At 49.7% G+C, this 25,973-nt stretch overlaps 1 protein-coding gene across 3 annotated transcripts in view; it reads right to left on the bottom strand.

Moving 5' to 3' along the window:
* The window catches only part of moxd1l (monooxygenase, DBH-like 1, like), a 295,828-nt gene that overhangs the window by 131,294 nt on the left and 138,561 nt on the right, over window positions 1-25,973 (bottom strand). For all 3 annotated transcript variants that reach the window (XM_085976728.1, XM_085976729.1, XM_085976730.1), the window contains exon 7: window positions 14,872-15,038. In XM_085976728.1, coding sequence (XP_085832854.1) covers window positions 14,872-15,038 — 167 coding nt within the window. The remainder of the gene's footprint in view (window positions 1-14,871; window positions 15,039-25,973) is intronic.

Here is a 25,973-nt window from a genome sequence, read left to right as displayed (position 1 = left end):
ATCCTCAATGTCGTTGGCTACGCAATATATTTCTATGCGTTCCACATACGTGGCCCAGTCTTCTATTTCAGCATTAAAGTCATTAATATTTCCTCGCTTAGGCATCTTCTTCTCTTTTCGAGTACAGTACAAGTATTACTTTACTTATTATTAATTTTCTTCTCTCTTCTTGAGAACACACCAGCCTTTCTGAAAAATCTTATTACTTCTCTGAAATTCTTAATAATTTCCAAGATGGCGGTTTCCCGCTTCTTCCTTCTTCTTCAGCGGTTTCCCCGCGAAAAATGGCGGCTTTCCCGCGCTTCTCGCTCTCCCCGCCCACTTCGATGGCGGTTTTCCCGCGCTTCTCGGCGCTCTCCGCCCACTTCAATGGCGGTTATCACCCGTTCCCCGACGCTGACTTTCAGCCCGAGTGCGGCTCTTATCAGCGGATGCGATCGATGGCCCGGCTGCGCCTCGCACTTGAAAGCGGGCCCCGGCCTCTGGCTCACCCGCTCGCGCGGATCTTGCTCGCTCCCTCCCGGGCTCTGGCTTACCCGCTCGCGCGTTTCACCGCGGCTCTTATCAGGGATTGCGATCGCCCTTATCTCCCGATCGGTGGCACTGTCTTTGCAGCCAACGCTGCGGCTTACCCACGAGGTTATGGAGGCTTCAGGGTCCTAATGCCTGTCGCTTCCAGCCTGTCGGTTCCAGACTGGTGAGGATTGAAACCTCTCTTCAACGTCCTGTCTTCGGACGAAGCCGCCGTGGAACAACTGCCGCAGGGTTCGAATCCTGACTCGTCGCCAATGTTAAGTCTGTGGGTTGTATTATAAATAATCACAGACTCCACTGTTAACAAAATAAAACACGTCTTTACTATTCAGAGGCTCGGGCGATTCTGCCCTAGTTAACGTATCACAACCCTTATATACTGGTGTGGTCACTATCGGTATTACAGTATACATGAGCCAATAGATAGTGCCACCCTAAAGTAGTGCTCTTAAAGGCGAACGGTTACATTCTATAGTTCCCTTAAAGGTAAACGGTTACATACACAACAAATACCTTGCCCCAAATCCCATATGCCTTAACTTTACATGCTAATCTCTTATGCGGGACCTTATCGAAGGCCTTCTGAAAGTCCAGATACACCACATCCACTGGTTCTCCATTATCTATTTTACCAGTTACATCCTCAAAAAACTCCAGTAGATTAGTCAAGCACGATTTACCTTTTGTGAATCAATGCTGATTTTGTCCGATCCTGTCACTGTTTTCCAAGTGCTCTGCTATTACACCTTTTATAATGGACTCAAGCATTTTCCCACTACCGATGTCAGGCTTACCGGTCTGTAATTCACCGTTTTCTCTCTACCACCATTTTTAAACAGTGGGGTAACAATAGCTACCCTCCAATCAATGGGTACTGTTCCAGATTCAATCGAATTCCTATCATGCACTCTCCCCACCCATTTAATCTCCTCCCATAGTCCATGTACACTCTCCGCTATCATGGAGTCTATCCACCCATTTAATCTCCTCCCACAGCCCGTGTATACTCTCCCCTATCATGGAATCTCCCCACCGAGATAACCTCCTCCAACAGTCCGTCTACACTCACCCCTATCCTGGACTCCCCACCCATATAATCTCCTCCCCCAGCCCGTGTACACTCTCCCCTATCACGGATTCTCCCTACCCATATAATCTCCTCCCACAGCCCATGTACACTCTCCCCTATCCTGGACTCTCCCCACCCATATAATCTCCTCCCACAGCCCATGTACACTCTCCCCTATCATGGACTCTACCCACCCATATAATCTCCTCCCGCAGCCCATGTACACTCTCCCTTTTCACTGACTCTCCCCACCCATTTAATCTCCTCCCACAGCCCATGTGGACTCTTCCCACCCATATTGTCTCCTCCCGCAGCCCATGTACACTCTCCCCTATCATGGACTCTGCCCACCCATTTAATCTCCTCCCACAGCCCATGTACACTCTCTCCTATCATGGACTCCCCCCACCCATTTAATCTCCTCCCACAGCCCATGTACGCTCTCCCCTATCATGGACTCTACCCACCCATTTAATCTCCTCCCACAGCCCATGAACACTTCCCCCTATCATGGACTCCCCCCACCCATTTAATCTCCTCCCACAGCCCATGAACACTCTCCGCTATCATGGACTCTACCCACCCGTATAATCTCCTCCCGCAGCCCATGTACACTCTCCCCTATCATGGACTCTGCCCACCCATTTCATCTCCTCCCACAGCCCATGTACGCTCTCCCCTATCATGGACTCCACCCACCCATTTAATCTCCTCCCACAGCCCATGTACATTCTCCCCTATCATGGACTCCCCCCACCCATTTAATCTCCTCCCACAGCCCATGTACACTCTCCCCTATCATGGACTCTACCCACCCATTTAATCTCCTCCCACAGCCCATGAACACTTCCCCCTATCATGGACTCCCCCCACCCATTTAATCTCCTCCCACAGCCCATGTACACTCTCCCCTATCATGGACTCTACCCACCCATTTAATCTCCTCCCACAGCCCATGTACACTCTCCGCTATCATGGACTCTACCCACCCATTTAATCTCCTCCCACAGCCCATGTACACTCTCCCCTATCATCGACGCTCCCCACCCATTTAATCTCCTCCCACAGCCCATGTACACTCTCCCCTATCCTGGACTCTCTCCACCCATATTATCTACTTCCACAGCCTGTGTAAACTCTCCCCTATCATGGAATCTCCCCACCCATATAACCTCCGCACACAGCCCATGTACACTCTCCCCTATCATGGAATCTCCCCACCAAATAATCTCCTTACACAGCGCATGTACACTCTCCGCCATCATGGACTCTCCCCACCCATTTAATCTACACACACAGCCCATGTACACTCTCCCCTATCATGGACTCTCCCCACCCATATTATCGACTCCCACAGCCTATGTAAACTCTCCCCTATCATGGAATCTCCCCACCTATATAATCTCCGCACACAGCCCATGGACTCTCCCCACCCATTTAATCTCCTCTCATATTCCATGTACACTCTCCCCTATCCTGGATTCTTCTCACCCATATCATCTCCTCCCACAGCCCATGTACACTCTCCCCTATCCTGGACTCTCCCCACCTATATATTCTCCTCCCACAGCCCATGTACACTCTCCCCTATCCTGGACTCTCCCTACCCATTTAATCTCCTCCCACAGCCCATGTACACTCTCCCCTATCCTGAACTCTCCCTACCCATTTAATCTCCTCCCACAGCCCATGTACACTCTCCCCTATCATGGACTCTCCCCACCCATTTAATCTCCTCCCACAGCCCATGTACTCTCTCCCCTATCATGGACTCTCCCCACCCATTTAATCTCCCCCCACAGCCCATGTACACTCTCCCCTATCATGGACTCCCCCCACCCATATAATCTCCTCCCACAGCCCATGTACACTCTCCGCTATCATGGACTCCCCCCACCCATTTAATCTCCTCCCACAGCCCATGTACACTCTCCCCTATCATGGACTCACCCCACCCATTTAATCTCCTCCCACAGCCCATGTACACTCTCCCCTATCATGGACTCCCCCCACCCATTTAATCTCCTCCCACAGCCAATGTACACTCTCCACTATCATGGACTCTCCCCACCCATTTAATCTCCTCCCACAGCCCATGTACACTCTCCCCTATCATGGACTCTCCCCACCCATTTAATCTCCTCCCACAGCCCATGTACACTCCCCTATCCTGGACTCTCCCCACCCATTTAATCTCCTCCCACAGCCCATGTACACTCTCCGCTATCATGGACTCTGCCCACCCATTTAATCTCCTCCCACAGCCCATGTACACTCTCCCCTATCATGGACTCTCCCCACCCATTTAATCTCCTCCCACAGCCCATGTAAACTCTCCCCTATCCTGGACTCTCCCCACCCATTTAATCTCCTCCCACAGCCCATGTACACTCTCCACTATCATGGACTCCACCCACCCATTTAATCTCCTCCCACAGCCCATGTACACTCTCCCCTATCATGGACTCTCCCCACCCATTTAATCTCCTCCCACAGCCCATGTACACTCTCCCCTATCATGGACTCCACCCACCCATTTAATCTCCTCCCACAGCCCATGTACACTCTCCCCTATCCTGGACTCTCCCCACCCATTTAATCTCCTCCCACAGCCCATGTACACTCACTGCTATCATGGACTCACCCCACCCATTTAATCTCCTCCCACAGTCCATGTACACTCTCCCCTATCATGGACTCTTCCCACCCATATAATCTCCCTCAACAGCCAATGTAAGGAAGGAAGAAATTGCATTTCAATAGCGCCTTTCACGACCTCAGAACGTCCCAAAGTGCTTGAAAAACAATGAAGTACTTTTGAAATATAGTCACTGCTGTAATGTAGAAAATGTGGCAAGTCCACATGCACCTTGGTTAGACCACAATTGGAGCACTGTGCACAGTTCTGACCTCCAAATACTTTGGGTAGACTACACTTGGAGCACTGTGCACAGGTCTGGTCTCCATATACCTTGGTTAGACCACATTTGGCGCACTGTGCACAGTTCTGGTCTGCATATACCTTGGTTATACCACACTTGGAGCACTGTGCACTGTTCTGGCCTCCATATACCTTGGTTAGACCACATTTGGAGCACTGTGTACAGTTCTGGTCTCCATATACTCTGGTTAGACCACACTTGGAGCACTGTGCACTGTTCTGATCTCCATATACCTTGGTTAGACCACACTTGGAGTACTGTGCACAGATCTGGTCTCCATAAACCTTGGTTAGACTACACTTGGTGCGCTGTGCACAGTTCTGGTCTCCACATACCCTGGTTAGTCTACACGGAGCACTGTGCACAGCTCCGGTCTCCATGCACATTGGTTAGACCAGACTTGGAGCACTGTGCGCAGTACTGGTCTCCATATACTTTGGTTAGACCAGACTTGGAGCAATGTGCAGAGTCTTTGTCCCCATGTATCTTGGTTAGACCAAACTTGGAACACTGTGCACAATTCAGATCCCCATATACATTGGTTAGACCATATTTGGAGCACTGTGCACAGTTCTGGTCTCCATATACTTTAGTTAGACCACACTTGGAGCACTGTGCGCAGTACTGGTCTCCATATACCTTGGTTAGACCACACTTGGAGCACTGTGCTCAGTTCTGGTCTCCATATACCCTGGTCAGGCCACACTTGGAGCACTGTGCACTGTTCTGGTCTCCATATACCTTGGTTAGACAACACTTGGAGCATTGTGCACAATTCAGGCCCACATATACCTTGGTTAGACCACACTTGGAGCACTGTGCACAGTTCTGGTCTCCATAAACCTTGGATAGACCACACTTGGAGCATTGTGCACAGTTCTGGTCTCCATATACCTTGGTTAGACCACACTTGGAGCACTGTGCACAGTTCTGTTCTCCATATACCTTGGTTAGACCACACTTGGAGCACTGTGCACAGTTCTGGTCTCCATATACCTTGGTTAGACCACATTTGGAGCACTGTTCACAGTTCTGGTCTCCATATACCTTGGTTATACCACACTTGGAGCACGGTGCACTGTTCTGGCCTCCATATACCTTGGTTAGACCACATTTGGAGCACTGTGTACAGTTCTGGTCTCCATATACCCTGGTTAGACCACACTTGGAGCACTGTGCACTGTTCTGGTCTCCATATACCTTGGTTAGACCACACTTGGAGTACTGTGCACAGATCTGGTCTCCATATACATTGGTTAGACAAAACATGGATCTCTGGGCACAGTTCTGATCTCCATATACCTCGGACAGAGCACACTTGGAGCACAGTGCATTGTTGTAGTCTCCATATACCCTGGTTAGTCTACACGGAGCAATGTGCACAGCTCTGGTTTCCATGCACCTTGGTTAGACCACTCTTGGATCACGGTGCACAGTTCTGGTCTCCATACACCTTGGTCAGACCACAGTTGGAGTACTATGCACTGTTCTGGTCTCCATATACCTTGGTTAGACCACACTTGGAGCACTGTGCACAGTTCAGGTCTCCATACACCTTGGTCAGACCACAGTTGGAGTACTATGCACTGTTCTGGTCTCCATATACCTTGGTTAGACCACACTTGGAGAACTGTGCACAGTTCTGGTCTCCATATACTTTGGTTAGACCAGACTTGTAACAATTTGCAGAGTCCTTGTCCCCATGTATCTTGGTTAGACCAAACTTGGAACACTGTGCACAATTCAGATCCCCATATACATTGGTTAGACCATATTTGGAGCACTGTGCACAGTTCTGGTCTCCATATACTTTAGTTAGACCACACTTGGAGCACTGTGCTCAGTTCTGGTCTCCATATACCTTGGCTAGGCCACACTTGGAGCACTGTGCACAGTTCTGGTCTCCATATACCTTGGTTAGACCACACTTGGAGCATTGTGCACAGTCCTGGTCTCCATATACCTTGGTTAGAACACACTTGGAGCACTGTGCACAGTTCTGACCTCCAAATACTTTGGGTAGACTACACTTGGAGCACTGTGCACAGTTCTGGTCTCCATATACCTTGGTTAGACCACATTTGGCGCACTGTGCACAGTTCTGGTCTGCATATACCTTGGTTATACCACACTTGGAGCACTGTGCACAGTTCTGGCCTCCATATACCTTGGTTAGACCACATTTGGAGCACTGTGTACAGTTCTGGTCTCCATATACTCTGGTTAGACCACACTTGGAGCACTGTGCACTGTTCTGATCTCCATATACCTTGGTTAGACCACACTTGGAGTACTGTGCACAGATCTGGTCTCCATAAACCTTGGTTAGACTACACTTGGTGTGCTGTGCACAGTTCTGGTCTCCATATACCCTGGTTAGTCTACACGGAGCACTGTGCACAGCTCCGGTCTCCATGCACATTGGTTAGACCAGACTTGGAGCACTGTGCGCAGTACTGGTCTCCATATACTTTGGTTAGACCAGACTTGGAGCAATGTGCAGAGTCTTTGTCCCCATGTATCTTGGTTAGACCAAACTTGGAACACTGTGCACAATTCAGATCCCCATATACATTGGTTAGACCATATTTGGAGCACTGTGCACAGTTCTGGTCTCCATATACTTTAGTTAGACCACACTTGGAGCACTGTGCGCAGTACTGGTCTCCATATACCTTGGTTAGACCACACTTGGAGCACTGTGCTCAGTTCTGGTCTCCATATACCCTGGTCAGGCCACACTTGGAGCACTGTGCACTGTTCTGGTCTCCATATACCTTGGTTAGACAACACTTGGAGCATTGTGCACAATTCAGGCCCACATATACCTTGGTTAGACCACACTTGGAGCACTGTGCACAGTTCTGGTCTCCATAAACCTTGGATAGACCACACTTGGAGCATTGTGCACAGTTCTGGTCTCCATATACCTTGGTTAGACCACACTTGGAGCACTGTGCACAGTTCTGTTCTCCATATACCTTGGTTAGACCACACTTGGAGCACTGTGCACAGTTCTGGTCTCCATATACCTTGGTTAGACCACATTTGGAGCACTGTTCACAGTTCTGGTCTCCATATACCTTGGTTATACCACACTTGGAGCACGGTGCACTGTTCTGGCCTCCATATACCTTGGTTAGACCACATTTGGAGCACTGTGTACAGTTCTGGTCTCCATATACCCTGGTTAGACCACACTTGGAGCACTGTGCACTGTTCTGGTCTCCATATACCTTGGTTAGACCACACTTGGAGTACTGTGCACAGATCTGGTCTCCATATACATTGGTTAGACAAAACATGGATCTCTGGGCACAGTTCTGATCTCCATATACCTCGGACAGAGCACACTTGGAGCACAGTGCATTGTTGTAGTCTCCATATACCCTGGTTAGTCTACACGGAGCAATGTGCACAGCTCTGGTTTCCATGCACCTTGGTTAGACCACTCTTGGATCACGGTGCACAGTTCTGGTCTCCATACACCTTGGTCAGACCACAGTTGGAGTACTATGCACTGTTCTGGTCTCCATATACCTTGGTTAGACCACACTTGGAGCACTGTGCACAGTTCAGGTCTCCATACACCTTGGTCAGACCACAGTTGGAGTATTATGCACTGTTCTGGTCTCCATATACCTTGGTTAGACCACACTTGGAGAACTGTGCACAGTTCTGGTCTCCATATACTTTGGTTAGACCAGACTTGTAACAATTTGCAGAGTCCTTGTCCCCATGTATCTTGGTTGGACCAAACTTGGAACACTGTGCACAATTCAGATCCCCATATACATTGGTTAGACCATATTTGGAGCACTGTGCACAGTTCTGGTCTCCATATACTTTAGTTAGACCACACTTGGAGCACTGTGCTCAGTTCTGGTCTCCATATACCTTGGCTAGGCCACACTTGGAGCACTGTGCACTGTTCTGGTCTCCATATACCTTGGTTAGACCACACTTGGAGCATTGTGCACAATTCAGGCCCACATATACCTTGGTTAGACCACACTTGGAGCACTGTGCACAGTTCTGGTCTCCATAAACCTTGGATAGACCACACTTGGAGCATTGTGCACAGTTCTGGTCTCCATATACCCTGGTTAGAACACACCTGGAGCACTGTGCACAGTTCTGGTCTCCATATACCTTGATTAGACCACACTTGGAGCACTGTGCACAGTTCTGGTCTCCATATACCTTGGTTAGACCACACTTGGAGCACTGTGCACAGTTCTGGTCTCCATATACCTTGGTTAGAACACACTTGGAGCACTGTTCACAGTTCTGCTCTCCATATACCTTGGTTAGACCACACTTGGAGCACTGTGTACAGTTCTGGTCTCCATATACCTTCGTTAGACCACACTTGGAGCCCTGTGCAGATTTCTTGTCTCCATCTGCCTTGGTACACCACACTTGGAGCACTGTGCACTGATCTGGTCTCCATATACCTTGGTTAGACTACACTTGGAGCACTGTGCAAAGTTCTGGTCTGGTAAATAGATAAGCGAGAACCAGTGGATGTGGTGTATTTGGACTTTCAGAAGGCTTTCGATAAGGTCCCACATAAGAGATTAGCGTGCAAAATTATGGCGCATGGGATTGGGGGCAAGGTATTGACTTGGATAGAGAACTGGTTGGCGGACAGAAAGCAAATGGTTGGAATAAACGGGTCATTTTCCGAGTGGTAGGCAGTGACTAGTGGGGTACCGCAAGGATCGGTCCTTGGACCCCAGCTGTTCACAATATATATTAATGATCTGGACGAGGGAATTGGATGTAATATCTCCAAATTTGCAGATGACACAAAGCTGGGTGGGAGGGTAAGCTGTGAGGAGGGTGTCGTGAAACTCCAGTACGATTTGGACAGGTTGGGTGATTGGGCAGAAACATGGCAAATGCACTATAATGTGGATAAATGTGAGGTTATCCACTTTGGTGGCAAAAGCAGGAAGGCAGATTATTATTTGAATGGCAATAGATTGGGAGAAGGGGAAGTGCAAAGAGACCTGAGTGTTCTTGTGCACCAGTCGCTGAAGGTAAGCATGCAAGTGCAGCAGGCGGTTAAGAAGGCAAATGGTATGTTGGCTTTCGTAGCAAGAGGGTTTGAGTACAGGAACAAGGATGTCTTGCGACAGTTGTACAGGGCCTTGGTGAGACCACACCTTGAGTATTGTGTGCAGCTTTGGTCGCCTTACCTGAGGAAGGACGTTCTTGCCATGGAGGGAGTGCAGCGAAGATTCACCAGGCTGATACCTGGGATGGCAGGAATGACGTATGAGGAGAGATTGTGTCGATTGGGCTTATACTCACTGGAGTTTAGAAGATTGAGTGGGGATCTCATCGAAACCTATAAAATTCTGTCAGGCCTGGACAGACTAGATGCAGGAAGGATGTTCCCGATGGCCGGGGAGTCCAGAACCAGGGGTCACAGTCTAAGGATAAGGGGTAAGCCATTTAGGACTGAAATGAGGAGGAATTTCTTCACCCAGAGAGTGGTGAACCTGTGGAATTCTCTGCCACAGAGGGCGGTGGAGGCCAGTTCATTAAATATATTCAAGAAAGAGTTGGATATATTTCTTAAGGCTAAAGGGATCAAGGGATATGGGGAAAAGGCAGGGACAGGGTACTGAATTTGGATGATCAGCCATGATCTCATTGAATGGCGGAGCAGGCTCGAAGGGCCGAATGGCCTACTCCTGTTCCTATCTTCTATGTTTCTATGTTTCTATATACCTTGGTTAGACCACACTTGGAGCATTGTGCACAGTTCTGGTCTCCATATACCTTGGTTAGACCACACTTGGAGCCCTGTGCACAGTTCTGGTCTCCATATACCTTGGTTGGACCACACTTGGAGCACTGTGCACAGTTCTGGTCTCCATATACCTTGGTTGGACCACACTTGGAGCATTGTGCACAGTTCTGGTCTCCATATACCTTGGTTAGACCACACTTGGAGCACTGTGCACAGTTCTGGTCTCCATATACCTTGGTTAGACCACACTTGGAGCACTGTGCACAGTTCTGGTCTCCATATACCTTGGTTGGACCACACTTGGAGCACTGTGCACAGTTCTGGTCTCCATATACCTTGGTTAGACCACACTTGGAGCACTGTGCACAGTTCTGGTCTCCATATACCTTGGTTAGACCACACTTGGAGCACTGTGCACAGTTCTGGTCTCTATATACCTTAGTTGGACCACACTTGGAGCATTGTGCACAGTTCTGGTCTCCATATACCTTGGTTGGACCACACTTGGAGCACTGTGCACAGTTCTGGTCTCCATATACCTTGGTTGGACCACACTTGGAGCACTGTGCACAGTTCTGGTCTCCATACACCTTGGTTGGACCACACTTGGAGCACTGTGCACAGTTCTGGTCTCCATACACCTTGGTTGGACCACACTTGGAGCACTGTGCACAGTTCTGGTCTCCATACACCTTGGTTGGACCACACTTGGAGCACTGTGCACAGTTCTGGTCTCTATATACCTTAGTTGGACCACACTTGGAGCATTGTGCACAGCTCTGGAGCACCAGCTTTCTGGCCATTTTTATGAACCATATTTTGTATCCAAAACCCGAAGAAAGCACTGTACTGTTGGGCAGGCTTGTGGGAGTGGCTTAGGGAATAGGATTGCAAGCCAGGCTAACCTGACTAAGGTGCATTCATATGCAAACGGACATCTCACACTGACAGGCTGTGTGGAAGGGTACCCAGGCCGACTGACGTCATCACCATCTCACATGATTACTGGGAACAATACCCCGAGAGGTAACTCAGAGACACTATGCCCTCACATCAATAAAGCACAGTCCCAACCGAAGCTGCTGGAAGGCAGGAGATGGCCAAGCCATTGTCTTCCAGGAGATGAGCAAGTTCGGTTTGAGATTGAAACCCATTACCTGGTAATGGGGGCCATCAACTCAGGAAACGACAGACATCCAGTAATCAGCACTAACATTGCCTCTCCAGGTGCCAGGCCTGGGAGCGGGGAAATGGAATATCATTTTTCACAAAGATTTCACAGGTCATGAGTCACTCCAGGCCACAGGGGTGTCCAGACAGATCACTTGTGTCAATACATCAATCAGTATTGGCGGGAGGAAAAGGCTATGGGATTTGGGTATATCAGGAGCCGTACAGGGACTGCTCTCTCTCTCACTTCTCCTCGGCATCAATCTACAGCGAGCCTCCTGAGTGGGGCTAGGCTCGACGGAACATCGTCAGAAGCTGAGCGCTGCTCTTCATCCCTCATCAACGGACCTCGACTCTAACTGCAACTTGGATACCGCGTCGGCGGTACGGAACCGGGAGCGAGGCGGACAGGAAGAAGCTGCAAGCAAGACAGCGGGCAATCGGGGTGAGCATATTGCCTGCGCCTACACATCCACAAGACCACTTGGCTGTGTGAGGGAGTGACTGTAAGTCCCAACCAAACCTTCGAGGGGTTTAGTGCTGGGCTCCTGTGTTAGTTTATTTCACGGGAGGGTTCTTTTTTTAGGCCGTGGTAAATTTAGCATGGTATGGCTTGTTGGACAAGCCAGGGTTGTACTGTTTTGTACTGTTACTGTTGGGCAAGCTTGTGGGACTGGCTTAGGGAATTGTTAATCCTGTTAAACACAATACGGTTGAAATCAAACAGGTGTCCGAGTCTGACCTGTCCATATAATCCCTATCGTCCAGAACTTGTAGTAAGATGTGTGTTTTCGGTGTGCCCGAGAAAACCACTTACAGTTCAGGTCTCCTTATACCTTGGTTAGACCACACTAGGAGTATTGTGCACAGTTCTGGTCTCCATATACCTTGGTTAGACCACACTTGGAGCACTGTGCACAGTTCTGCTCTAAATATACCTTGGTTAGACCACACTTGGAGCACTGTGCACAGTTCTGGTCTCCATATACCTTGGTTAGACCACACTTGGAGCACTGTGCACAGTTCTGGTCTCCATATACCTTGGTTAGACCACACTTGGAGCACTGTGCACAGTTCTGCTCTAAATATACCTTGGTTAGACCACACTTGGAGCATTGTGCACAGTTCTGGTCTCCATATACCTTGGTTAGACCACACTTGGAGTACTGTGCACAGTTCAGGTCTCCATATACCTTGGTTAGACCACACTTGGAGCACTGTGCACAGTTTTGGTCTCCATAGACCTTGGTTAGACCACACTTGGAGCACTGTGCACAGTTCTGCTCTAAATATACCTTGGTTAGACCACACTTGGTGCACTGTGCACAGTTTTGGTCTCCATAAACCTTGGTTAGACCACAGTTGGAGCACTCTGCACAGTTCTGGTCTCCATATACCATGGTTAGACCACACTTGGGGCACTGTGCACAGTTGTGCTCTAAATATACCTTGGTTAGACCACAGTTGGAGCACTGTGCGCAGTTTTGGTCTCCATAGACCTTGGTTAGACCACAGTTGGAGCACTGTGCACAGTTCTGGTCTCCATAGACCTTGGTTAGACCACAGTTGGAGCACTGTGTACAGTTCTGGTCTCCATAGACCTTGGTTAGACCACAGTTGGAGCACTGTGCACAGTTCTGGTCTCCATAGACCTTGGTTAGACCACACTTGGAGCACTGTGCACAGTTCTGGTCTCCATAGACCTTGGTTAGACCACAGTTGGAGCCCTGTGCACAGTTCTGGTCTCCATAGACCTTGGTTAGACCACAGTTGGAGCACTGTGCGCAGCTCTGGTCTCCATAGACCTTGGTTAGACCACAGTTGGAGCACTGTGCACAGTTCTGGTCTCCATAGACCTTGGTTAGACCACAGTTGGAGCACTGTGCGCAGCTCTGGTCTCCATAGACCTTGGTTAGACCACAGTTGGAGCCCTGTGCACAGTTCTGGTCTCCATAGACCTTGGTTGGACCACAGTTGGAGCACTGTGCGCAGTTCTGGTCTCCATAGACCTTGGTTAGACCACAGTTGGAGCACTGTGCACAGTTCTGGTCACCATAGACCTTGGTTAGACCACACTTGGAGCACTGTGCACAGTTCTGGTCTCCATATACCTTGGTTAGACCACAGTTGGAGCACTGTGCGCAGTTCTGGTCTCCATAGACCTTGGTTAGACCACAGTTGGAGCACTGTGCACAGTTCTGGTCTCCGTATACCTTGGTTAGACCACACTTGGAGCATTGTGCACAGTTCTGGTCTCCATAGACCTTGGTTAGACCACAGTTGGAGCACTGTGCACAGTTCTGGTCTCCATAGACCTTGGTTAGACCACAGTTGGAGCACTGTGCACAGTTCTGGTCTCCATAGACCTTGGTTAGACCACAGTTGGAGCACTGTGCACAGTTCTGGTCTCCATATTACAAAAAGTATATAGATGAGAAATGGATTTACAAGGATGGTACCAGAACTGAGAGCTTGTAACTATCAGGAATGACTAAAAGGGCTTGGGCTCTTTTCTCTAGAAAGGAGTAGGTTGAGGGGCGACATTATGGAGGTCTATAAAATTATAAAAGTGTAGACATAGGGGTTTGATAGGATTGACATAGAGAAGATGTTTCCACTTGTGGGGGTGACCAGAACTAGGGGCCATCAATATAACACAGTCAGTAATAAATCTAACAGGGCATTCAGAAGAAACGTCTTTACCCAGCGAATGGTGAGAATGTGGAACTTGCTACCACGGGGACTGGTTGAGGCGAATAACACAGATACATTTAAGGAGAAGCTAGATAAGCACATGAGGGAGAAAGGAATAGTAGGATATGCTGACAGGGCGAGAGGAAGTAGGGGTGGGAGGAGACTTGAGTGGGGCATAAACACCGGCATGGACCACAGCACGGTGGCATAGTGGTTATCACTGTTGCCTCACAGCGCCAGGGACCCGGGTTCAAATCCGGCCTCGGGTGACTGTCTGTGTGGAGTTTGCACATTCTCCCCGTGTTTGCGTGGGTTTCCTCCGGGTGCTCCGGTTTCCTCCCACAGTCCAAAGATGTGCGGGTTAGGTTGATTGGCCATGATAAAAAAAAAATTGGCCCTTAGTGTTAGGGGGGATTAAATACGTGGGGTTATGGGGTTACGGGGATAGGGCTTGGGTGGGATGGCTGTTGGTGTAGGGACCGGGTGTTAGGGTTTGGATGATCAGCCATGATCTCGTTGAATGGCAGGGCAGGCTCGAAGGGCCGAATGGCCTACTCCTGTTCCTATCTTCTATGTTTCTATAGTATCGTTGAAATTTATGGCACAGTTGGGTCGAATAGCCTGTTTCTGTGGTGTAAAATTCGACCTAATGAGGTCGCCGTTTGAGACAGAGATATTTCCGTCCATGAGTGACATACCTTGGCCATCAGACCTGTATCACAGTATCCGTAGGTCTTGAAGGATGATGCCCCTGGCGGGATGATATGCATGTTGTCAACAGTAATGCCGGTCCAGAGGATTGCGAGATCTTGCTTCCGTAGCTGGGTCGTCAGGTGGAACCTCATCCCAGAGTAGTCGGTCACACCTGCAAAGCAAAATGGAGATACGTGGCACAGTCGAGTGCTGCCATTGAAATGGGTGGGTAGAGACCAAGATTGGGCAGAGTGTACATTCACTATAGTGGCAGATTACATGGGTGGGGAGAGTCCATGATAGGGTCATAGAAACATAGAAACATAGAAGATAGGAGCAGGAGTAGGCCATTCGGCCCCTCGAGCCTGTTCCCCCATTCAATGAGATCATGGCTGATCATCCAAATTCAGTACCCTGTCCCTGCTTGCTCCCCATATCCCTTGATCCCCTTTAGCCTTAAGAAATATATCTAACTCCTTCTTGAATATATTTAATGAATTGGCCTCTGCTGCCTTCTGTGGTAGAGAATTCCACAGGTTCACCACTCTCTGGGTGAAGAAATTCCTCCTCATCTCTGTCCTAAATGGCCTACCACTTATCCTTAGACTGTGACCCCTGGTTCTGGACTCCCCGCCATCGGGAACATCGTTCCTGCAGCTAGTCTGTCCAGTCCTGTCAGAATTTTATAAGTTTCAATGAGATCCCCTCTCATTCTTCTAAACTCTGGTGAATATGGCCGAGAAATTCAGTGGCCTGCGCCACCAGTTTGCGCCCAAAGAGGGCTTTAGCGCCTCTGGCCACAACCACCGCGATATTTAGCGGGGCGCTAATGGCGGCGTTAGCCTGTAGCGCTGCGCCGCCACCGATGACGTCATCGGTGTGCGCAGCGCCCCGCTATCGCCCCGCTGGCCATATTTGATCGCGCCCGCCTCCTCCGCGCCGGCCGCAAACAGCGACCGGTACACAGGGGCCTACCTGTGCCGGTAGTGGGGCGAGTTAAGGTGGAGGTGCGGCCGGCCACTTTTTCGGCGGCCGCCTGCCCGCACCTCCGTCCCCGGCCTCCTACACCCGCCCCCCCCCCCCGCGGCATTGCCAGCTGTTTCCCGAGAGCCCGGCACTTCTCCTTGGTGCCGGGCTCATTTGCCGGCACTCGCGAGCGGGGATCGCGCTGTTGCAGGCACCTCCCCCTTAACAGTGGGAGGAAGGCCTGCAGTACCGCAGCCTGCCGTGTCGCAGCGGGTGGCGCTGCGGCACTTTGCGCGCCGATATTCAGTTTCAGCGCCCCAAGCGGGGCGCCTAAAGCCTTGTTTAGCGGCCGGCTTCCACTTGGGGCGCTGAAACTGAATATCCCGATGGCGCAAGTGGCTCCGCGCGCAGCGGCAATTCCGGCGCCCAGGCGAGCTTGGCGCCCCAAACTGAATTTTTAGCCCATAAAGCCTAATCGACCCAATCTCTCCTCATACATCATTCCTGCCATCCTAGGTGTAATGTCCGTGTGTAATTGAGACACGGACTGCAGAAGTTGGTTATAACAGGTGTTTACTGAATGGAGACAAAACTGGAACTACTATACAAAGTTACTACACAGGCTTATATACAGGGGTGGTCACTACTGGTACTGCAGTATACAGGGGCTGCAGAATATAGTTCCTTCTTCAAGGTACATACACTACAATTCCTCCCCTTTTAGCTAAACAGTACATAACATTCGATTAATAATTAAATAACATATTTACAATTACAGTTGCTATATACATTAGCTGAAGTTAATCAATTATAAATTCAGTCTTTGAGGAGGCGTCCTGATTCTGTCCGGATATCGCCTCTTTGGGGTATCAGGTTCTTCTGGCAAAGTTGTTCGGGATCAACGTCGTTGTTTGGTTCGTCTGCTTCCAATATCACCGATTCTGAGGTAGATGCAATTGGTACTTCGGGTTCATCACCAGGTGTATCGGATCGTGGTGTAGATTTGACGTTTTCCAGTGACTCTAGAATCTGGTCAGCATGGCGTCTTACAATGCTCTCTCCAAAGTCCACGGTATACTTTAGAGGTCCTTGCCGTATGCAGATCGTTCCTGGCTGCCATTTCTCTGTGCGGTGGTCCCGGGCCAAAACTGGTTGACCTATCTTGAAACTCCTGGTTGGCCTTTCATTCATATTCTGAAACTGCCTGTTCTCCACATCTCTTCTGATGTTTGGCTTAACCAAATCCAAGCGGCATCTTAGTCTTCGATTGAAGAACATCATGGCTGGAGTTTGGTTGGTAACCGCATGTGTCACATTCTGGTAGGCAAACAAGAAGTTATCCACCTTGTGTTGTAGGGGTATGTCTTCATTACACATTGCCTTGATAGCCTTCTTGAATGTTTGAACGAACCTCTCAGCCAATCCATTGGTGGCTGGATGATATGGGGCGGATGTGTAATGCTTAACACCATTGTTCTTTAAGAACCTCCGGAATTCTTCAGACACAAACTGTGGTCCATTGTCGGAGCAAATCTGTTCAGGCAGCCCATTTCTGGCGAATATGGTTCGTAAGACTGTGATAGTTTTTTCTGTGGTGGTTGAGGACATTTTTATTTCCTCTGGCCACTTTGACTGTGCATCCACTGCAATTAAAAACATCGAGTCCATAAATGGACAAGCAAAATCAATGTGTACCCTTTGCCATGGAGATGAGGGCCACTCCCATGGATGTAGAGGGGCTTGTGGTGGGGCGTTTTGGACCTTCTGGCATCCTGTACAGCTCTTGGTCATCTCTTTGATTTCTCTATCGATTCCTGGCCACCACACAAACGCTCTGGCTAAGTTCTTCATTTTTACCCCTCCCAGATGACCCTCATGAAGCTCATTGAGCACTCTATCCTTCAATTTGGGTGGAATTACTACTCTGGATCCACACATCAAGGTTCCTCGGCACACTGACAGCTGTTCTCTTCTCTGCGAGAATGCTGGCAACAGTGGTTCGTCATGTGCTGGCCATCCCTTCACCGTTAAATCATAGACCCTGGAGAGTGTCGGGTCATTTCGTGTTTCCTTTTCTATGTTTGCATTCGTAATAGGTAGACATTCGACTATAATCGAGTGGAATATCTCCACAGGATCCACTGCAGGTGCTTCTTCCACCGTCGGCAACGGTAGGCGCGACAATCCATCAGCATTCCCATGCTGTTTAGTTCCTTTGTACTCGATGTCATATTGGTGTGCCCCTAGGAAAAGGGACCAACTCTGTAGCCGTTGTGCTGTCATTATCGGGACGCCCTTCTTAGGGTTGAAAATGGAGACAAGAGGTTGATGATCAGTTAGTAGAGTAAATTTCTGTCCGTGCAGGTAGTGATTGAACTTCTTCACCCCCCACACCAGGCTGAGGGCCTCTCTGTCAATCTGGGCGTAGTTACGCTCGGCTGCAGTTAACGAGCGTGACGCAAAAGCTATCGGCCTCTCTGAACCATCAAGGGATTTATGTGACAGTACCGCTCCAACGCCGTAGGGAGACGCATCACGCGCCAGTCTTATCGGTAGTGATGGGTTGTAGTGAGCCAATACTTCTCTTGAAGTGATCAGGCCTTTACACTTCTGAAAGGCCTGCTTACATTCATCGCTCCATTTCTATGTTACTCCAGTTTGCAGCAGGGCGTTCAGTGGGTGCAGAATTGTGGACAAATTCGGCAAAAACTTATGGTAGTAATTCGCCAATCCGAGGAATGACCTCAGTTGCGACACATTTTCAGGCGCTGGAGCCTTAACAACCGCTTCAATTTTGTCAGGGGACTTATGTAACCCCTCTTCATCAATCACGTGGCCACAATACGATATTTGTTTCTTAAAAAACTCGCACTTGGGGCGATTGGCTCGTAGCCCATGTTCTCTTAGTCTAGTGAGCACCTGCTCTAGGTTGGCAAGGTGTTCACTGTCATTTTCACCTGTCACTAGGATGTCGTCCAAGTAACACTGAGTCCCCGGAATCCCTTGCAGGACTTGTTCCATCGCTCTTTGTCATATAGCCGGAGCTGATGCTACTCCGAATACCAGTCGATTATACTGGTAAAGACCTTTGTGAGTGTTTATCGTGAGATATTTCCTAGAGGATTCTTCAACCTCCATCTGCAAATATGCTTGCGCTAGGTCAATTTTTGTAAAACGTTTCCCTCCAGATAGTGAGGCAAAAAAATCTTCTATCCTCGGAAGAGTATACTGTACTGTGTGAAGGACTGGGTTCACAGTCACCTTGAAGTCCCCACAGATGCGAACCTTCCTTGGCTCCTCAGGCTTATTGTTTAACGTTTTCTTCATGACACAAACGATGGGTGTCGCCCACTCGCTCTGGTCTACCTTAGATAACATGCCTGCATTCTCCAGATTCTCCAGCTCTGCCTCGACGGCTGGGCGAATTGCATACGGTACCGGTCTTGCTTTGAAAAACTTGGGAATTGCATTCTCTTCTATTTTTATCGAGGCGGTTATGCCTTTAAGAGTTCCCAGTCCTTGTTGAAATACCTCTTTAGCGTTAGCTAAGATTTTTGACAATCGTCCAGGTGTGACGTCGTCATCCTTTTTACCAGCCACAGACAGTGCCTGAATGGAGTGCCAGTCTAAACTTATCTTTCTGATCCATTCACGTCCCAAAAACGGTGGTCCACCATCTTGCAGTATGTACAGATACAATTTCTGTATTTCCTTGCCGTTGTATTCGACAGGCACCCTTATTTTCCCTCTGGGGTATACTTTCTGCCCCGTATATGTCTTCAAGACAATGGATGTGTCTTTCAAGGATATGTGTGAGAATAGCCGCTCGTAGTCTCGTCGATTCATGACGGTCAGGGCTGATCCTGTATCCAATTCCATTTTGACTTGGGACCCTGCTATTGTGAGGGTGACCCAAATGGTTCGGTGATCCTCTTTTGTGATTACGTTGTGTAGTTTGAGACAGCTTAGTCTCTTGTTCCTGGATTCACTATCGCTCTTCTGGTCTTCGGAACTACTGTCCGTCATCTTTTGTACTTTCCTGTACTTTTCCTTAGTAGTCTTTTTGTTGTCGTTAGTCTTCTTCCCGGACCTGCAAACTCGTGCAATGTGTCCCATCTTTCCGCATTGCCTGCATATTTTGTCCTTGGACCAGCAGTCCTTCTGGTCATGGGTTGTTCTGCCGCAGCGATAACATTTTTCAAATCCCCGTGTCATTTCATGGGTGCCATATTCCTGTGGTTTTTGCTGTATTTCCGCAGCTCCCCTTGCTGCTGCTTCGTACGATACTGCCACGCTGAAAGCCTTATCTAGCGTCAGCTCTTTCTCTGAGAGTAACCTCTTCTGGGTTCCTTCACTCAGGAGTCCATAGACAAATTTGTCCCGTAGGGTATCTGCCAGTCCTGCTCCGAACTGGCAGTGCTTTGATAGCTTGCGTAGTTCCGTAAGGTAATCAGCATTGCTCTCATCTTCATGCTGATTTCTCTTGTGGAATTTAAATCTTTCTGCTATCAGCAGCGGTGTAGGATTTAGATGTTCCTGTAGGATATCAACAATTTCGTTAAAACCCTTCTCCATCGGTTTGACTGGAGTGATCAGGTTCCGCAATAGACTGTACGTTCTTGCGCCCATTAAGTTTAGTAGTACCGATGCCTTTTTCTCATTGGCTACTTCATTTGCCTTGCAATATACTTCGACCCTTTCCACATACGTGGTCCAGTCTTCTATTGCACTATCGAAGGCAGTGATATTGCCAGTCTTCGGCATCTTGGAGATCTAAGATGGTGCCTCTCGTGCTTTGCCTTCTTCCCCGCTGGATTAAGATGGCGCCTTCCGCGCTTTCTGCCTTTTCCGCTGCTGCCAGCACTGTTGCTGGCGTTTTTATGCCTTGATGGCGACGCCCTATGGTCTTCGCGCGCTTCCCCCCGCGCTGCTGCCAACGCTGCTCTCCGCGGTCCCCGTGGCAAACTGCAGCTCCTCGCGGCTTTCTGCGCTTCTAATTTCTTTTTCTTTTCTTTTAATTACTGTTCCCATCGTCAGTGCAGACCCTATGGGACACTTCCCTCCCTCTTCTCGGGTCTGTACGCTGCCCGGCTTCATAGCACCGGCCGCGCCCTGTGTGCTCCACCCTCTCTCTCTCTCTCCTCTTCCCGACAACGCTGCTCGGCCCCGTTGAAAAGCCACCCGATCGAGCTCTAGCCCACCACAGCCCAGGAAGGATCAGTGTACTACCTGCCACCAGCCCGATTAGCTGGAACACCATACACTGGATAACCAAGCCCAGATCTCGACAGCCTCTCCTGCAAATCTTCAAATTCGATGAATCAGAGGGCGGTTGCCCACGGTCGACGCCCGTTTCTTCTGTTTGTTCTTTTTTCTCTTTTTGGATTTCTTCCTTCTGGCTTCGACCTCTAATAACTTCGCTTCAGGGATGGATCCCCGTGAGGTGGTGCAGAACTGTAGGTAAGTTCGGATCTGTTCGTCGCCAATGTAACGTCCATGTGTAATTGAGACACGGACTGCAGAAGTTGGTTATAACAGGTGTTTACTGAATGGAGACAAAACTGGAACTACTATACAAAGTTGCTACACAGGCTTATATAAGGGGTGGTCACTACTGGTACTGCAGTATACAGGGGCTGCAGAACATAGTTCCTTCTTCAAGGTACATACACTACACCAGGTATCAGTCTGATGAATCTTCGCTGCACTCCCTCCATGACAAGAACATCGTTCCTCAGGTAAGGCGACCAAAACTGCACACAATACTCAAGATGTGGTTTCACCAAGGCCCTGTACAACTGCAGCAAGACATCCTTGTTCCTGTACTCAAACCCTCTCACTACGAAGGCCAACATACCATTTGCCTTCTTAACCGCCTGCTGCACCTGCATGCTTACCTTCAGCGACTGGTGCACAAGGACACCCAGGTCTCGTTGCACTTCCCCCTTCTCCCAATCTATTGCCATTCAGATAATAATCTGCCTTCCTGTTTTTGCCACCAAAGTGGATAACCTCGCATTTATCCACATTATATTGCGTCTGCCATCCACAGCGAACACAAGGTTGGATGGGTGAACGGGACTAGGTACGAGTTAGCACACAGGAATGTGTGTTTTTGTTTATGTAGACGATAAGATAATTTTGCACAGTTGTAGACGTCACACCTTAACAGCTGAATTATATGCCTGTTGGCTCCAAATTAATTCTTCACATTAACCATTTCAGACTCCTTGAAGTTCATTAACCTGACACCTGCTGACAACTTAGCGGTTACTCGGAGAACAAGCTGAAGTAAACCACGAGTTGTATCTAAACCATGAGCAACATCGCCCGTCTCCGTCCCTTGCCTCAGCCCACCTGCTGCCGAAACCCTCATTCGTGGCTCTGTTACCTCCAGACTCGACTATTCCGACGCTCTCCTGGCCGTCCTCCCATCTTCTACCCTCTGTAAACTTCAGCTCATCCAAAAACTCGCCTGCCTTTACAAGGATGATACCAGAACTGAGAGGTTAGAACTATCAGGAAAGACTGAGCAGACTGGGGCTCTTTTCTCCAGAAAAGAGAAGGCTGATAGGTGACCTGATGGCGGTCTTTAAAATGATGAAAGTTTCGATCGGGTCGACGTAGAGAAGATGTTTCCACTTGCGAGGGAGACCAGAACTAGCGGACGTCAATATAACACGGTCACACGGCAGCACGGTGGCATAGTGGTTAGCACTGTTGCCTCACAGCGCCAGGGACCCGGGTTCGAATCCGGCCTCGGGCGACTGTCTGTGTGGAGTTTGCACATTCTCCCTGTGTTTGCGTGGGTTTTCTCCGGGTGCTCCGGTTTCCTCCCACAGTCCAAAGATGTGCGGGTTAGGTTGATTGGCTATGATAAAATTGACCCTTAGGGCTGGATTTTCCTAAGCCCCTGGAGTCGGGTTGGAGGCGTGCGGGCGATAAAAATCGGAGATCCGGGGGTCCCGACCCCATCCCGCCTCCAACCCGCCTCCATGTCAATTTCATAGGGGTCGGGTTGCCGACAAGTGCTGGAACCTGACTCCCAGAGGCGGGAAGGGATTAAAGGCAATTAAACTGCCAGTTAACAGGTAGTTTTTTGCCTATTCGCGATTTTTATTGCAGGTTTGTGAGCTTCCCGACAGCTCCAAACCACGAAAAGTTTTCGAGGCGGGACGTGGGTCTGAGGTCTTGGAGGGGTCGAGATGCCCAGTGTTCAGGTGAGTGAGGGGTGCAGGAGTGCAAAGGTAAGTGTTTTGCAAGTGTTTAAATAAGTTTACCTTACTTTTACTTACCTTTACAGGAGTCCTGCATTCCGGTGTCGGGAGTCGGCTGCAAGAACCACAGAAGCTCCGATTTAAAAAAAAAAATCAGCTTCTTTGTTTCTGCAGCAAAATGATTTTAAAGTTATCCTGAGAAAGGACTGAGGCTGAATTAGCAGTTTTTCAGTGCTTGACAGCTTCAAACAGCTGTTAAACACTGATATTTCATCTGCCAAAAGCTTTTGACAGATGAAATGTCAATCTCTGACGTCACCTGTTGCCGGGTGGCCCTTAATTGGCCTGCTGAGCCCACAGGGCGGGCTCAACAAGGTCAATCAGAGGAAAATCCAATGGGTTGGCCACATCTCCATGGAGGCAGGACAACAAGCCTGAATGTGGGTTTCCCACCTCCAACCCGCCCCTGTAGCAAAATCCAGCCCTTAGTGTTAGGGGGATTAAATACGTGGGGTTACGGGGATAGAGTGGGATATGTGTTGGTGTAGGGGTTACGGGGATCGGGTGGGATATGTGTCGGTGCAGGCTCGATGGGCCGAAATGGCCTCTATCTGCACTGTGAGGTTTCTGTGATTTCTGTGATCTGTGACTAATAAATCCAGTGGGGAATTCAGGAGAAACTTCTTTACCCAGCGAGTGGTGAGAACGTGGAACTCACTACCACAGGGGCGAATAACACAGATGCCTTTAAGGGGAAGCTGGATAAGTACATGAGGGGGAAAGGGACAGAAAAGCAAAATACTGCGGATGCTGGAAATCTGAAATGAAAACAGAAAATGCTGGAAACAGGCAGCGGGGCAGGCAGCATCTGTGGAGAGAGAAACGTTTCGGGTCGATAGCCTTTCGTCAGAACTGGAAAAAGTTAGAGATGTAACAGATTGTAAGCAAGCGCAGAGGCAGGGAGAGGGCGGGGGGAGGGAAGGACAAAAGGGAAGGTCTGTGATAGGGCGGAAGGCAGGAAAGATTAAATGACAAAAGGGATGATGGTGTGAGGCGAAAGGAGATGGCAATGGGGCAAATAACAAACGATGGGTCCAGGGCAGGTGTCATTGGGAATGGCAGAATCATCAGCAACAGGTACCATCTGAAAAAATGGGGGCTGAGGATCTGAAATTGTTGAACTCAATGTTGAGTTCAGAAGGCTTTAAAGTGCCTAAGCGAAAGATGAGGTGCTGTTCCTCGAGCTTACGTTGAGCTTCATTGGAGCAATGCAAGAGGCCGAGGACAGTGCGGCGCTCCCTCAGTACCGCCCCTCCGACAGTGCAGCACTCCCTCAGAACTGCCACTCCGACAGTACCGTGCTTCCTTAGTACTGAACCTCCGACAGTGCAGCGCTCCCTCGGTACTGCCCCTCCGACAGTGCAGCGCTCCCTCAGTACTGTCCCTCCGACAGTGCAGAGCCCCCTCAGTACTTTCCCTCCGACAGTGCAGCGCTCCCTCAGCACTGCCCCTCTGACAGTGCAGCGCTCCCTCAGTACTGCCCCTCCGACAGTACCGTGCTTCCTCAGTACTGCCCCTCCGACAGTGCAGAGCTCCCTCAGCACTGCCGCTCCGACAGTGCAGCGCTCCCTCAGTACTGCCCCTCCGACAGTGCAGCGCTCCCTCAGTACCGCCCCTCCGACAGTGCAGCGCTCCCTCAGTACCGCCCCTCCGACAGTGCAGCGCTCCCTCAGTACCGCCCCTCCGACAGTGCAGCGCTCCCTCAGTACTGCCCCTCCGACAGCGTAGTGCTCCCTCAGTACTGCCCCTCTGACAGTGCAGCGCTCCCTCAGTACTGCCCCTCCGACAGTGCAGCGCTCCCTCAGTACTGCCCCTCCGACAGTGCAGCGCTCCCTCAGTACTGCCCCTCCGACAGCGTAGTGCTCCCTCAGTACTGCCCCCCTGACAGTGTGGCGCTCCCTCAGTTCTGCCCCTCTGACAGTGCAGCACTCCCTCAGTACTGCCCCTCTGACAGTGCAGCGCTCCCTCAGCACTGCCCCTCTGACAGTGTGGCGCTCCCTCCGTACTGCCCCTCTGAAAGTGTGGCGCTCCCTCAGTACTGGGCATCCCGGCAGTGTATGTGTGAGGTTATGGGATTTGAGTCCCTGGAGTGGAGGGGGTGGCTCGAAACCGCCACACTTCAGTCTCATGGCAATTTGACTCGGACTCTTTCTGCTTGTCTTACAGTTCACCTTACCCGGATACTCCACATTTTACAGTTGTAAACTGGAGAAGCTGCCAAATTTAGGAGAAAAACATCACGTGTATATGGTAAGTGCGTTTTACATCGGATTACATAGGATGTACGGCACAGAAACAGGCCATTCAGTCCAATCAGACCATTTATGCTCCACTCGAGCCTCCTCCCGTCTTTCCTCGTCTAAATCTATCAGCATAACCCTCTATTCCCTTCTCCCTCACATGTTTGCCCAGCCTCCCCTTAAATGCATCGATACTGTTCGCTTCACCCACTCCCTGTGGTGGCGAGTTCCACATTCTCACCACTCGCTGGGTAAAGAAGTTTCTCCTGAATTCCCTATTGGATTTCTTGGTGACGATCTTATATTGATGGCCTCTCGTTATGCTCTTCCCCATAAGAACATAAGAAATAGGAGCAGGAGTAGGCCAATCGGCCCCTCGAGCCTGCTCCGCCATTCAATAAGATCATGGCTGATCTGATCCTAACCTCAAATCTTCTCTCACTCTCCATCCACCCGAACCCATGTGATCTCCCGGGAGAGGCGAAAAACCAGATAAAAAACCCAATGGCCAATTTGGGAGAAAAAATCTGGGAAATTCCTCTCCGACCCATCTAGGCGATCGAAATTCTTCCAGGACATCACTCTGTCCCTATATTTTCTACAGTACTTACCTTCTGTAAAGGC

The sequence above is a fragment of the Somniosus microcephalus genome, unplaced genomic scaffold, assembly GCF_052327205.1.
Source record: "Somniosus microcephalus isolate GS21.2 unplaced genomic scaffold, FLI_Smic_1.0 unresolved_chr3, whole genome shotgun sequence".
Lineage (NCBI taxonomy): Eukaryota > Metazoa > Chordata > Chondrichthyes > Squaliformes > Somniosidae > Somniosus > Somniosus microcephalus.
This window is presented reverse-complemented; position numbering and strand designations above follow the sequence as displayed.